Source organism: Eptesicus fuscus, chromosome 13 (genome assembly GCF_027574615.1).
Source record: "Eptesicus fuscus isolate TK198812 chromosome 13, DD_ASM_mEF_20220401, whole genome shotgun sequence".
Taxonomy (NCBI): domain Eukaryota; kingdom Metazoa; phylum Chordata; class Mammalia; order Chiroptera; family Vespertilionidae; genus Eptesicus; species Eptesicus fuscus.
The window spans coordinates 45536248-45550301 of NC_072485.1; the positions used below are offsets into that span (position 1 = coordinate 45536248).

The window sequence follows — 14054 nt, forward strand, 5'->3', positions numbered from 1 at the left end:
GACAGCCATTACTTTGGGGTAAGTATAGGTAAGTTCTTCCCTGTGGAATTTCAGAAATAATTGTGGGAGAGGAAATGATTCTTTGAATAATGAAGGGCACCATGCTGTACAATACATCTCTAGGATTTATTCATCTTGCATAACTAAAACTTAGTACCCTGTTTCTTCCTCCCCCCAGACCCTGAAAACCACCATATAACTCTCTGCTTCTGTGACTTTGACCATATTGGATTCCTCATATAAATGACATCATATAGTCCTTCTGTATCTGATTTATTTCACTTAGCATAATGTTCTCCAGAATCATACATATTGTCACAAATAGGAGGAATTCCTTCTTTTTAAAAGGTAAATAATATTCTATTGAGTTATTGTTCAACTTTGTTTTTATCCATTCATAGTAGTCTTGACTATAGTGAATAATGCTGCAAGAAGTGTGAGAGCAAAGATATCTCGAGATCTTGATTTCAGTTTCTTTGTATATGTACTCAGAAGTAGGACTGTTGGGTCATATGGTAGTTCTATTTATAAATTTTTTAGGAATTTCCAGAACTCTTTTCCATAGTGGCTGTACCAATTTACATTTCTATCAACAGTGTACAAGTGTTTCCTTTTCTCTACATTCTTGTCAACACTTGTTCTCTTCTGGGGTGTTTGTTTGTTTAATAACAGCCATCCTACCTGGGGAGGAGTATCTCATTGTGGTCTTGATTTACATTTCTATGATGATTAGTGATGTTGAGCCCCTTTCCATGTACCTGTTGGCCATTTGTATATCTTCTCTGAAGAAATGTCTAATTAGTTCCTTTGTTCATTTTAAAATTAGATTATTTGCCATTGAGTTTTATGAGTTCCTTAAATATTTCAGATATTAACCCTTTGTAATATATACTAGAGGCTTGGTGCATGAAATTTGTGCACTCGGGAGGCATGGTCCCTCAGCCCGGCCTGCACCCTCCATAGTCTGGGAGCCCTCAGGGGATGTCCAACTGATGGCTTAGTCGAACATCCTTAGCACTGCTGCAGAGGTGGGAGAGGCTCCCGCTACTGCCACTGCACTCGCCAGCTGTGAGCCCGGCTTCTGGCTGAGTGGCACTCCTCCTGTGGGAGTGCACTGACCACCCCTGCATTGAGCATCTGCCCCCTGGTGGTCAGTGCATGTCATAGTGACCGGTCGTTCAGCTGTCAGGCCAAAACCAGCTCTCCGGCATCCCCTGAGAGGTCCTGGATTGCGAGAGGGTGCAGGCCAGGCAGAGGGACTCCCACCAGTGCACAATCAGGGCCGGGGAGGGATGCAGGGGGTTGGCCAGTCAGGGAGGGACCATAGGAGGGCTCCAGGGTGTGTCCCGTCTGTCTCACCCAGTCCCAATTGTCCAGACTCCAGCAGCAAGCTCACCTACAAGTGAGAGCTCCTGTTCCCAGGTGGTCAGTGCACGTCATAGCGAGCAGTTGAGTGGCCTTCCCATATCATTAGCATATTATGCTTTGATTGGTTGAATGACTGACTGGATGACTGGACACTGAGCATATTAGGCTTTTATTATATAGGATGGTTTGCAAATATTTTTCCCATTCCATGGGTTGTTTTTTTCATTTCATTGATTATTCCCTTTGCTGTGCAAAAGCTCTTTAGTTGGATGTAGTTTCACTTGTCTATTTTTGTTGTTGTTGTTGCTTGTGCTTTTGGTGTTATAGCCAAGGAATTATTGCTAAGACTAATGCCCAGAAGCTTTCCCCTGTCCATTCTTCTAGGCGTTCTATGGTTTCAGGTTTTATGTTTGAGTCTTTAATCCATTTTGAGTTCATTTTTGTATACAATGTGAGATAAGAGTCTAATTTCATTGTTTTGCATGTGGATATCCAGTTTTCCCAACCCCATTTATTGAAAAGACTATTATTTCCTAATTGTGTATTGTTGGCACCCTTGTTGACGATCAGCTTACCATATCTGTGTGGCTTATTTGGGGGTTCTCTATTATGTTTTATTCGTCTATGTGTCTGTTTTAAACCATTATTTTATTATATGATGTGATAAACATATTTTCTTGTGAATATTTTCTGCAATTTACAGTATTTATTTAGAATGGACTCCTAGAATAGGATTTAGAAATTGGGATAATGTTTCAGAGTATTAGATGATATTCAGTCTAGGGGACTCAGGAACTCCTAATACTACTTTAGTCCTGGTCATTTCCCCATTAGAGTTCTACAAAAGAACCAAGAAATAATAAAATAAGGCACCACTTTTGTATTAATTGGACTAGTCCCTAATGTCATCAAGTTCAGAGTTCTGATAGGCTTGGGTTCAGATACTTCATCTAATCTAAAGTCCTTCAAGGATCTCAACTTCTCTTACAACTTAAATCCATATCATATCATCATATTACCTCTAGCTGGAAACATGCATGGTACTAAAGAACAAAGGGTACACCTAGACACCAATCAAAAACAAGAGAATAGAGCAAGTAAAGTTCTTAAGGGGGACCTTGCTCAACTTATAAGTTTAGTCCCAGGAAGAAGACAGGAAATAGAAATGGGCATAGTAACCTTCCATAGTAGTAGACCTGGGCCAACCAATACCCTAGAACAGTGGTCAGCAAACCGCGGCTCGCGAGCCACATGCGGCTCTTTGGCCCCTTGAGCTTTTAGCAAAGGCCAGCTTAGGAGTACCCTAATTAAGTTAATAAAAATGTACCTACCTATATAGTTTAAGTTTAAAAAATTTGGCTCTCAAAAGAAATTTTAATTTTGATATTTGGCTCTGTTGACTAATGAGTTTGCCGACCACTGCCCTAGAATATTACAAATTAGATTTTCACTTTTCATGGCGGAAGCAAAGACTGATAAAAAGGTTATTTTTCTCTCCCGGACACCATTGAGAACTGGTCAAAGCATGTGAATAATTAAATTTTTAATGTAGTTGACAAAATTATTTTCCAGAGAGATTGCACTAATTTTTTAACCACTTGCATTGTACAAAAATGTCTAACCTTCATTTTACAGCTAATAAACTCTGCCACTTATGAATTATGTGATTTGGGGAAAGTAGTTTAACCTCTCTATCACTCAGTTTCCTCATCTGCAAAATAAGATAATAGTGTCTACCTCATAATGTAATTACATTGCTCATGTTGCCAGCCGGAAGGTAATATGCTGAAAAAAGTTGAGGTTCTTAAATTAATGCCTGTCATGGGTTAAATGCTCAATAAAACACTAGTTATTATTTTTGTGGTGGGTCATTGCTATTAAAATCTTGCTAATTGTCCAAGTGAAAAAAAATGTATCTCTCATTATTGTTATTATAATTATTGACTTACAATAATATGGATTTTTTTTCTTGTTAGTAGACATTGCACTTCTTTTTAAATAATCTATGTCCTTGGACTCAACAATTTTCATAGTGTTTTAAAAATATGGAATCTTAATGTAATGAAGTATTTTAACTTTTGTCTGACATCTCCCTTGAATACTTTCCTCAGCTTGTAGTTATCTTTTAATTTTGTCTTTGATATTATCTCACTGTAGTCTTTTGATTTATGTTGTAAACTCTGCATGTTTTTCAATCTGGTCCTATCCAGATATCACAACAATTTGGGTTAGGGTTAGGATTAGGGTTAGGATTATTTTTCTTTTTTATTGTTCTAGTTTTAATATTTTACTCTTTAATCCAACTAGAATGGCCCTTAGTGTATGATATACTAAAGGTTATTTTTAAATACAAGTACAGTTTGCTGTTTTTTAAGAGGTCAAATTAAATTTGATGTCTGAAAACTATTTCATGTTTTTTGAGGATATGTTATAATTAAATGTGTAGTATTTTTGAACAGTTAGTATATAGTTTTATGCATGGCAATAGTCCTAACAGTATACAGAGTCATTTCCTAACAATATGGGTATAACCATTTAGTAAAAGACCCATAAACTCTAATATCCTTACATCAAAACAGGAAGGCTTTAATAAAGGTTCTGTGTATTTTTTAAAGGGAGTACTGGGGAGAAGATTTTTTGGGGAAATTGGACTTAAATTACAACCAAATAATAATAAAATATTATATTTAGTATTAATTAGAATAAATGGGATAAGAAAAAAGGTAATACTATTCAATTAGGTGTCAGTTTTAAATGAGCCTCTTCTACAGGACTTGAAATCACAAACCCAAAGTTTTCCTTTTTGTTGGTACCAAACAGGTTACCAGGCATAACTCTCTATGGGAGAAGAAAACCAAACCTTTGTGGCTGAGTTCATCCTCCTTGGCCTTTCCAGGGATTTGCAGACCCAGATCCTGCTATTTATTCTTTTCCTCATCATTTATCTGTTGACTGTGCTTGGCAATTTGCTGATTATCATTCTCATCTTCATGGATTCTCGACTGCACACGCCCATGTACTTTTTTCTTAGAAACCTCTCTTTCGCAGATCTTTGTTTTTCTACTAGCATTGTCCCCCAGGTGTTGGTCCACTTCCTGGTAAATAGGAAAACAATTTCTTTCCTGGGGTGTATGACACAGGTAATTGTCTTCCTTCTGGTTGGGTGTACAGAGTGTGCTCTGCTGGCAGTGATGTCCTATGACCGGTATGTGGCTGTCTGCAAGCCCCTGCACTACTCCACCATCATGACGCAACAGGTGTGTCTCCAGCTGGCTGTGGCATCCTGGGTCAGTGGGGCATTAGTGTCTCTGGTGGACACCACCTTTACTTTCCAACTTCCCTATCGAGGACAGAACGTTATCAATCACTACTTTTGTGAGCCTCCTGCACTCCTGAAGCTGGCTTCAGCAGATACCTACAGCACAGAAATGGCCATCTTTGCAATGGGCGTGGTCATCCTCCTAGCTCCTGTCTCCCTGATCCTTGTCTCCTACTGGCATATTATCTCCACTGTGGTCCAGATGCAGTCTGGGGAGGGGAGGCTCAAGGCTTTCTCTACCTGTGGCTCCCATCTCATTGTCGTTGTTCTCTTCTATGGATCAGGAATATTCACCTACATGAGGCCAAACTCCAAGACCACAAAAGAGCGGGATAAGATGATATCTGTGTTCTATACAGTGGTCACACCAATGTTGAACCCCATAATTTATAGCCTGAGAAACAAGGATGTCAAAGGGGCTCTCGGGAAACTAATTGGAAGAAAGTCTCTTTCTCAGAGGCAGTGACCACAGGGTGTGACTTTGAGAGCTATGGTAACATCCTTAAAAAAGGAGCAGGACTTCGATAGGCAGCTATGAATTAGGTCATTTCAGGAAGAAGTGTGAAAGTGAAGGACATATTCTAGGAACTGTGAATACTACACGCTAAGCTAGGACATAGGGAAGCAGTAAAAGGATGAAAAGTTAGGTTATCTCCTGAATATGAGAAACCTTGTGTTATTTTAATATGTTTATTTATTGATTATTTTAGGGAGAGAGACAGATAGAAACATTCATGGATTGACTGCCTCCTGCACAGCCTGTATTGGGGGGAGAGGGTGTGCAGCCTGCAACCCAGTCATGTGTCCTGACTGGAATCAAACTGGCTACTTCCAGTTCCTGGGTCAAGGCTCAGCCACTGAGCTACATCGGCAGGGCATCACATCGTGTTAATTAAAGGGAGCTTGTGGTTAATTCATCTAACATGAAGATGTTTTAAGCATGATCCAAATTAAATTTAGGAGGTTTAAAGTGGATTATCCTGAAATAATCTCTAATATGAATTGCATGCATGATTCTAATATCAAAGAATATTATAATATCAAATTTGGATGTCTCAAGAATACAAACCTAGGAATAGGCTCTAATTAAAACATTAAAAATATCTGGAAGTCTTTAATACTGTGATCATAGACAGGAGGATATCAGCTTGTAGAAAGGTACCAGAGGCAATAATATTTTCTAATTCATAATGTTCTCTCTGAAAGCTCCAAAAAAAGATTTTTATATCATCAATCCAAACTTCATATAATCATGGGGTATCAGAGTAAAAAATTCAATAGTCATCTAATCCAACCATATGTCTGAGGCTTAAACCACCCCATAATATCTTTATTGAATCAACTGTCTAGCATTTGCCTAAACAAGAATAATATAGTTCCTTACTCTCTTGGATTATTCCCCTTCATATATAGACTAGAGGCCCAGTGCACAAAATTCATGCACGGAGTGGGGGGCGTGTCCCTCAGCCCAGCCTGCACCCTCTCCAATCTGGGACCCCTCGAGGGATGTCTGACTGCCCGTTTAGGCCTGATCCCGGATCGGGCTTAAAGGAACAGTTGGACATCCCTCTCACAATCCAGGACTGCTGGCTCCCAACTGATCACCTGCCTGCCTTCCTGATTGCCCCTAACCACTTCTGCCTGCCAGCCTGATCACCCCCTAACCACTCCCCTGCCAGCCTGATTGATGCCTAAATGCTCCCCAGCCAGCCTGTTTGCCCCCAACTTCCCTCCTCTGCCGGCCTGGTCACCCCTAACTGCCCTCCCCTGCAGGCCTGGTGCCTCCCAACTGCCCTCCCCTGCAGGGTTGATCGCCTCCAACTGCCCTCCCTTGCAGGCCTGCTGCCTCCCAACTGCCCTCCCCTGCTGGCCATCTTCTGGTGGCCATCTTGTGTCCACATGGGGGCAGGATATTTGACCACATGGGGGCAGCTATATTGTGTGTTGCAGTGATGGTCAATCTGCATATTACTCTTTTATTAGATAGGATAGAGGCCTGGTGCATGGGTGGGGGCTGACTGGTTTGCCCTGAAGGGTGGGGGTTCCCTTGGGGCGTGGGGCAGCCTGAGCGAGGGGCCTGTGGTGGTTTGCAGGCTGGTTATGCCCCATGGCCACCCAAGAGGAGGCCCTGATATCTGGAATTTATTTACCTTCTACAATTGAAACTTTGTAGCCTGGAGCAAAGCCAAGCCTGCTGCTTGCTCCCCGGCCAGCAGCGATTTCTGTTGGAGTTAATTCACCTTCTATAATTGAAACTTTGTAGCCTTGAGTGGAGGCTTAGGCCAGCAACAGGATGGCTTCTTTTGTTACCGCAGAAACCCAAGCCTCCCTCCTGCTCTAGGTGGCTGTAGCCATCTTGGCTGGGTTTATTTGCATATTTGCTCCTGATTGATGGTGGGTGTGGCTTGGCTGGTGGGCGTGGCTTAGGTGTAGCGGAGGTGTGGTCAATTTGCATATTACTCTATTATTAGGTAGGATAGTTTTTCTATTAGAAATATGTTCTTCATGGTAGGTTAAAACCAACTTTCTTGTATCTTCAACCCACTTTTTTTAGTTTTACTCCTAAAGAATTTTATTATCCTTCCATACCACAACTCACTAAAGTCAGTTTCTATATTTACCCCAAATCAATTATCACACAACCACCCACTTTTTAAGATTCCTTTATCTAACATAACTGCCATCCCCACTGTACAAATTCTGAACCCACAGAATCCTAAACAAAATGAAATTTTTACTGTTTTAAGGCACTACATTTTAAGATGGTTTGTTATGCAGCAATGGATAACTGAAACCCTGAGAGAATCATGCTCCCATTTATTCCATCAAAACAGATGCCAGTGGGCCTTATTCACTACCAATGAAGAGCTTTCTGCTTGAAACTACTATCTCTCAGTCTGTGGAGTGAGAAGGGCACTAAAGGGCCAGAAAGCTCCTAAAGAAAAAAATGTTTAGTAAACTTCCCCCAAAATAATAATTAATAGGATGTATCTTTCAGGGTTCTTAATTGCAAGTAACAAAAACTGACTATACATGATAAAAACTAAAAGAACTAATATTGAAATGATGGTAATTCTGGTCCTGGAGCCACAAGCATAGACCCAAACCATCTCACAGAACTGCTACTCAGCACTAGATGGCGCACTTTACACTGCCAAGACCATCAGTGCAGGACCAGAGAGAAGGAGAGGCAGAGGCAGAGGCAGAGGCAGAGGCAGAGGCAGAGGCAGAGGGAGAAGGAGAGGATATTAAGGTAGTCCTCATCTGATTGGGTTTACTAGTATATTCCCAATTGCTGGTACAGTATCTGCCACATAATAGAGTCTCTATGTAAATTTGCTGAATGAATATAGAAGTGGTCTAGAAAAAGTATTGGCTTAAGTAATTAAAAAATACAGACAGGTTCGTTAATAATAAGTGAATCAATAAACCAGAGAAGCTGAATTTCATGATGATAGAAGGGAATGGAGTTTGTAACAAACAAGTCTATGCATCTTAAGGATCTAGTTCCAGAAGGGTTTGGAGTTTTTTATCTTCATAGTGACAATCATATCTTTTTTAGTGGTTCTCTAGAGATTACAATAAACAGCTTTAACATTTTCAACTTACTTAGAGTTAACATTACATCAATTCTGGCTTGATAAAAGTTTATTTCCTTCAGCATGTTAAAAATGATATTTCACTGTCTTCTGGCCTCTATTGTTGCTGATGAGAAAGTCACAGACATTAAAATCTTAATAAATTATATCTTTGTTTTTTAAGAGAAAACTTGTAAAGTTGTGCCATAAAAATAGCTGGACCTTCAGTGAGTTGACTGAAACCTGAAAATGACCCTTGTTCAGTTAGGGAGCAAGGTATGGGTTTCCTTGGACCTTTGAAAACATGGTCAGAAACTTCATATCTACCAGAGGTATGAAAGGAAGGCTGGTATTCACACTCCTCTTTATTGCATTTTTCATTTCCATGCACTCTTAATCGGCTGAAGACCATGTTTGAGCATCTTTACTGACAATACTTCCAAGTTCAATTTTTTATTATACCTAGCTAGTTATATATGACTAGAGGCCCGGTGCACAAAATTCATGCATGGGCAGGGTCCCTAGGCCTGGCCAGCAATTAGGGCCAGCCGGGGCCTTCCTTCCCTGGCTGCTAGCTGCTGGCTGGGGCCTTCCTTCATTCCACGCTGCCCCCTGGTGGTCAGCATACATCATAGTGGGCAGTCAAACTCCCAAGAGGACAATTTGCATAGGAGCCTTTTATTATATAGGATTTTCAAAATGCCAATCCCATCACAAACAATTCATGGCACACATCATGCCACCATTCTGTCATATCTTACCAATAATCCTCTAATTCTTGTAGCATTGAGTGAGTAGCTGTGGAACAAATATGAAGTGATCTGAGCTTGAAGCTTAGCTGTGCCATCTTTCAGTTTCAATAAATTAGGGTATAATAACCTCTATTATATAGTATTGTGGCGAGGATTGACATGATACTTATAATTCACTTACCATAGTAATGATTACAGAAGAAGTTGCAACAAAACAAAATATCTTAGTTTCACATCCTGTTATACCTTGGTCAACTCATGGCCTAGATTTATAACTACCTCCCTAAATGGCTTTCCCTGACTGACTAGTTTAAGTTCTTCCTCTGAGGCTCAATACCTTCTCCTTAACTATTTTCTCTATTTTTGTCTGTCTGTAGTCTCACCCCCACTCATGACATCAATTACCATCTATCCAGAAATGACACTAATTTTACATGTCTAGCCCTGAGATCCAGATGCCAATTGTTTATTTGACATTGCTTCTGGGATGTCACAACATATCCTCAATAAGCCAAACCTGAACTCAGGATCTTCTGCAAGATCTTTTACCTTGATACAAAACTGAATCAAGAAAAACCATGCTGAACCATGTTACATGCAAGACGGTATTATGTCGAAATTATGTCACTGTTTTTTTGGTTCCAAGCAAATGAGGAGCATGGGGGTGCTAAGAGAAGGTAAAGATTTTAGCTAATTTTCTTGTAAGGGATGGGGTTAGCGACTTAAATTTGACACTCCCTTCTCCCACCCACCCTCCAAGGATTGCATCCATCCCTTCTTGACCCTATGGTTGGACACAATTTTAGAGTGGGCGTGGCCTACACAAATGGGCGGGACTAGTAAACCCCGCCCCTCCGGAGCCGGGTTCTCCTCACAGACCCCTGGGCCGCGGGGGGTTCTGGGTCTCCTTCCATGGCTGGTGCGCGTGCGCAGGACTGCGTGGCCGGCGTGCTTTGGTATTTATGACATTGATGAGGCAGCGGCGTTTAAAGACCCGGAGTGGCCAGGGCTCCCTGGTTGTGGTGACTGCCAACTCCAGCTGCCTTCGCCGGCCAGGACGCGGCTCTCCGGGGAACTGACGCCTGCGGTGACTGGACGGAGCGCGGGCTGGGAGCCTTGCTCGTAGGTATCGCCGGGTCAGCGGGCGGTGCGGACGCGGGGACGTGGAATTGGAAGCCCCGCTTGCGGACGTCTACGCGGAACGCGCTCTTTTCCCTTTGTTCCCAGTGGCCAGGTTCCTACACGGCGCTCCGCGGTCTCCGCGGGAGAAGCCGGTGGATGGCGCGAGCTGACGGGGGTGGGGGCGAGGCCTGCGGGAGGATTTAGTGCGTGAGAGAGCCGAGATGGAGGTCGGAGGGCCGAGATAGAGGGTCAGAGGGCCGAGATAGAGGGTCGGAGGGCCGAGATGGAGGAACGGAGGGCCGAGGTAAGAGGGTCAGGTGGGGAGCAGGCGGCTGGATTCTAGATCAGGCTCTGCTGAGCCAGATTTCGCTTCGCCGCTGCCCCTTCTTCCAATCTGTAATGGGGCATCCTCCAGCGGCTCAACCTGGGCAATATGTCTTGGTCAGCTGGTACTGGAACGAATGGTATTGATTCCTCGTGGAAATACCAACTGTGATTGGATCGGTCAACTGGAAAAGAAAATGGGGGGAAGTTCATTCCAACTCGCTTTGCTTTCCCAATCATTCCTAGCCACTCCCGCAAAACATGAAAACCTTCAGGCATCTTTCTTGCCTGCCAGTTTGGTTCAGTGGATAGAGCGACGGCCTGCGGATTCCGGCCAAGGGCACACACCTGGGTTGCGGGCTCTATCCCCAGTAGGGGGCGTGCAGGAGGCAGCCGATCCATGATTCTCTCTCATCGTGGATGTTTCTGTCTCCCTCTTCCTTCCTCTCTGCAATCAATAAAGAAAAAAACAAACCTCCAGGCATCTTTCTTATTTAAGACATTCATTTCCAAAGTGTTTTCTGCCCCGCTTTATCTGAGCTAATCTGAAAGCTCTCCTCAAGCTACTGCCCTCCTTATGACCTATTCCGTTAACAACCTCTCCATAGACAGATAAACTATCTTTTTCCTTCAACACACACCTGTTCAATTCCTTGAAGCTGTAAAATTCTTTGAACTTATGTCACCTGGTCATTTAATTGAATTCCAGATTCCTGTCACCTGCGCCTTATTGAGTCCTTCCTTCCCCAGTGATACTGGCTCACTATCTTAACTCTTCATCCTGGGTGCGACCATCAACCTCAAAGGCATCTATCTATTCAGTTTAAACTTTAACCCTTCTTGACTTTCTTTATTCCAGTATTCATCACTTACTGACCACTTAAGCTCCTCCAAGTCATGGCCCTTCTATCACCTAAATTTTTCTGTATCCTAAATGCAAGCATATCATCCTGAACATCTTCACCTGTCCTCCTCGCTCTATAATTGTTTATACTGAGTAATATATTAACTTATATTTTTAACCTATAAGTCTCTAGTGTATTTTGATGTTTTTTTCCACTGAGTTTAATGTGTAATGCATCTCATTCTGGTTCAGTTATATACTATGTCTCCAAAAAATGTATTCACATACTGAATAGTTATAAAAGCAGTATTTATTAAAATACATTTAATTTTCAAAATTGAGCTATCATTTTTGGCGGACACACTGTGTATGTAAAGCTTTGCCATTGCCCCATTGTGAAGCTTGAGCTCTGCTCTATAGATTATGATGTGCAATATTTTTAATTTGAGTTGGTTTTTAGAAGCAACATTTAATTTTCATAGTATTTGAGTGTGTTTTTTTCTGGTTTTCATTCTGGTAATAAATGTTGTCAGTACCACTCTATATTCTTTTTATTTATTGAGTTTTCTGGCAGCCTAATAAATAGCAGCTGTTGTAAACATTCTCATCAGTGCTTGCATTCTATCTGGTTTAAATATCAGACTAACCATGTTATTTCTATGCACTACATTAGTAATTTTAGGGTATTTTTTAAGGACTCAGAAAGTTGCCTTAATCGCCCATTCTAATGTGTCATATGTGTCATTGTTGATTTCATCTCATTTTCAGAGGATTTTGCTATAAATATATTTCATTTATATTTTTAGGTACATTTAACAAGTTGAACTTCACTATGGGTTGTTGTACCTTCAATCATGTAAAGTTTCCTCTTTGTCTATTTTAATGTATTTGTGCTTTTAATTCAATATATCCATGCATATTTTATTGTTTACATTTGCTTGTTATATTTTTAATCATCCCTTTATTTTCAACTTTGGAGTTCTTTTGTTTTTGATGTCTCTTGAATATTTATGTAGTTGAGTTTAAACTTTTACCTGGTACACTTATTGTTCCAATAACTGTCCTTGTGTTTTTTGTGCTTCCTTTTCTTGTGTTGTTTTGTTTTTAACATATTGCCTGTGAGCTTTTTCACTCCTCTTGCTCCCTTTGTGTTAATTTGCAAAGCATTTTGGCCTATAGTTCATTGTTTTTCTGGAACTCAGTGACACCTCTTTGTCACTTTGAACTTTATTTTCTTTCTTTAAAAAAAATGTTTTTATTGATTGATTTCTTTCTTTCTATGAACCTGGACTTTCCTAACTTTTGGAGTTTGTATCTCAGGAGTTGAGAAATAACTTTTGTGCACAAAGTTTTCACCAATCTGTAAAATATACTAATAGGCAGACATAAACATGCATACATGATAATTTGTTGAGTGCTTTTTAAATGGATACTATATGGTTTCAGCAAGACACAATGGAAAACATTGATAAATTCTTCTCATTTGCTTCTAGCTCTTCTTTAAAAACTTTTGAACCCCTTCTTTCATTTCTCCTTTGCCCACCCACTTCCTCTGACAACCATCAATCTGTTCTCTGAATCTATGAGCTTGCTTTTCTTGGCTTATTTTGTTTGTTTGTTGTTGTTGTTTTTGGTGCATCATATAAGAGAGATCACATGTTATTTGTCTTCTCTGCCTGACTTATTTTACTTAGCATAATGCCCTCAAGGTCCATCCATGTTGTCACAAATGGAAAGAATTCATTCTTTTTTATGGCTGAATAATATTCCTTTTTAATACACACACCACATTTTCTTTATCCATTCACTTATTGATGGACACTTAGGTTGTGTCCATATCTTGGCTCTTGTAAATGGTGCTAGAGTGAACATAGGGATGCATATATCTTTTTAAGTTAATGTTTTCATTTTCTTCAGATAAATACCCAGAAGTGGGATTGCTAAATCATATGGTAGTTTTATTTTTAATTTTTTTTTTTTTTGAGGAACCTCCATACTCTTCCTTAGTGCTGCACAAATTTACATTCCCACCAAAAGTACACAAGGGTTTTATTTTCTTCACATTCTCACTAACACTAGTTATCTCTTGTCTTTTTTATAATAGCCATTCTCACAGGTGTGAGGTAGTATTTCATGGTGGTTTAGATTTGCATTTCCCTGATGATTAGTGATGTTGAGTATCTTTTCATGTACCTGTTGTCCACCTGTATACCTTCTTTGGAAAAATGTCTATTCAGATCTCCTGCCCATCTTTAAAATTAGATGGTTTGTTTTTGCTATTGAGTTATATAATCTTTTATATATTTTGGATATTAACATGTTAGATACATGATTTGCAAATATATTCACAAATCAGTCAGTGTGATATACCACATTAGCTAAGTGAGGGGGAAAAATTATACGATCATATCAATAGATGCAGAAAAAGCATTTGACAAAATTCAACAAAATTTATTCATTTATGATAAAAATTCTCAACAGGGTGCATATTGAGTGCTTACTATCTGCCAAGAAGTGAGATGGGTGTTCTTTTAATCTTTATAATCTAATCAGATAGGTATTGTTATAGCCATGTTGCTGTTGAGAAAATGCAAGCTTGTTCAGTTTCATCCATTTGGTAACTTCAGCTGAGTTTAACCTCATATCAGGTAGATATCGTGTTGTTTTGTTTTTAACATATTGCCTGTGAGCTTTTTGTATGTACTCCTAGTCACTTATCTATTGCCTATGTCAGGGTTTCTTAATCT

The 14054-nt window shown here is 40.3% G+C and overlaps 1 protein-coding gene across 1 annotated transcript; it reads left to right on the forward strand.

Moving 5' to 3' along the window:
• The first annotated feature begins 4187 nt into the window (after window positions 1-4187).
• Window positions 4188-5153, forward strand: LOC103294659 (olfactory receptor 2D3). Its single transcript, XM_008151077.3, has one exon. The coding sequence runs from the start codon at window positions 4209-4211 to the stop codon at window positions 5151-5153; it is 945 nt and encodes a 314-aa protein (XP_008149299.1). The 5' UTR covers window positions 4188-4208.
• Window positions 5154-14054: the final 8901 nt, after the last annotated feature.

What these genes read in the sequence shown, in the direction of transcription:
- LOC103294659 (XM_008151077.3), top strand. Translation starts at nt 4,209, where the DNA reads ATGGGAGAAGAAAACCAAACCTTTGTGGCTGAGTTCATCCTCCTTGGC.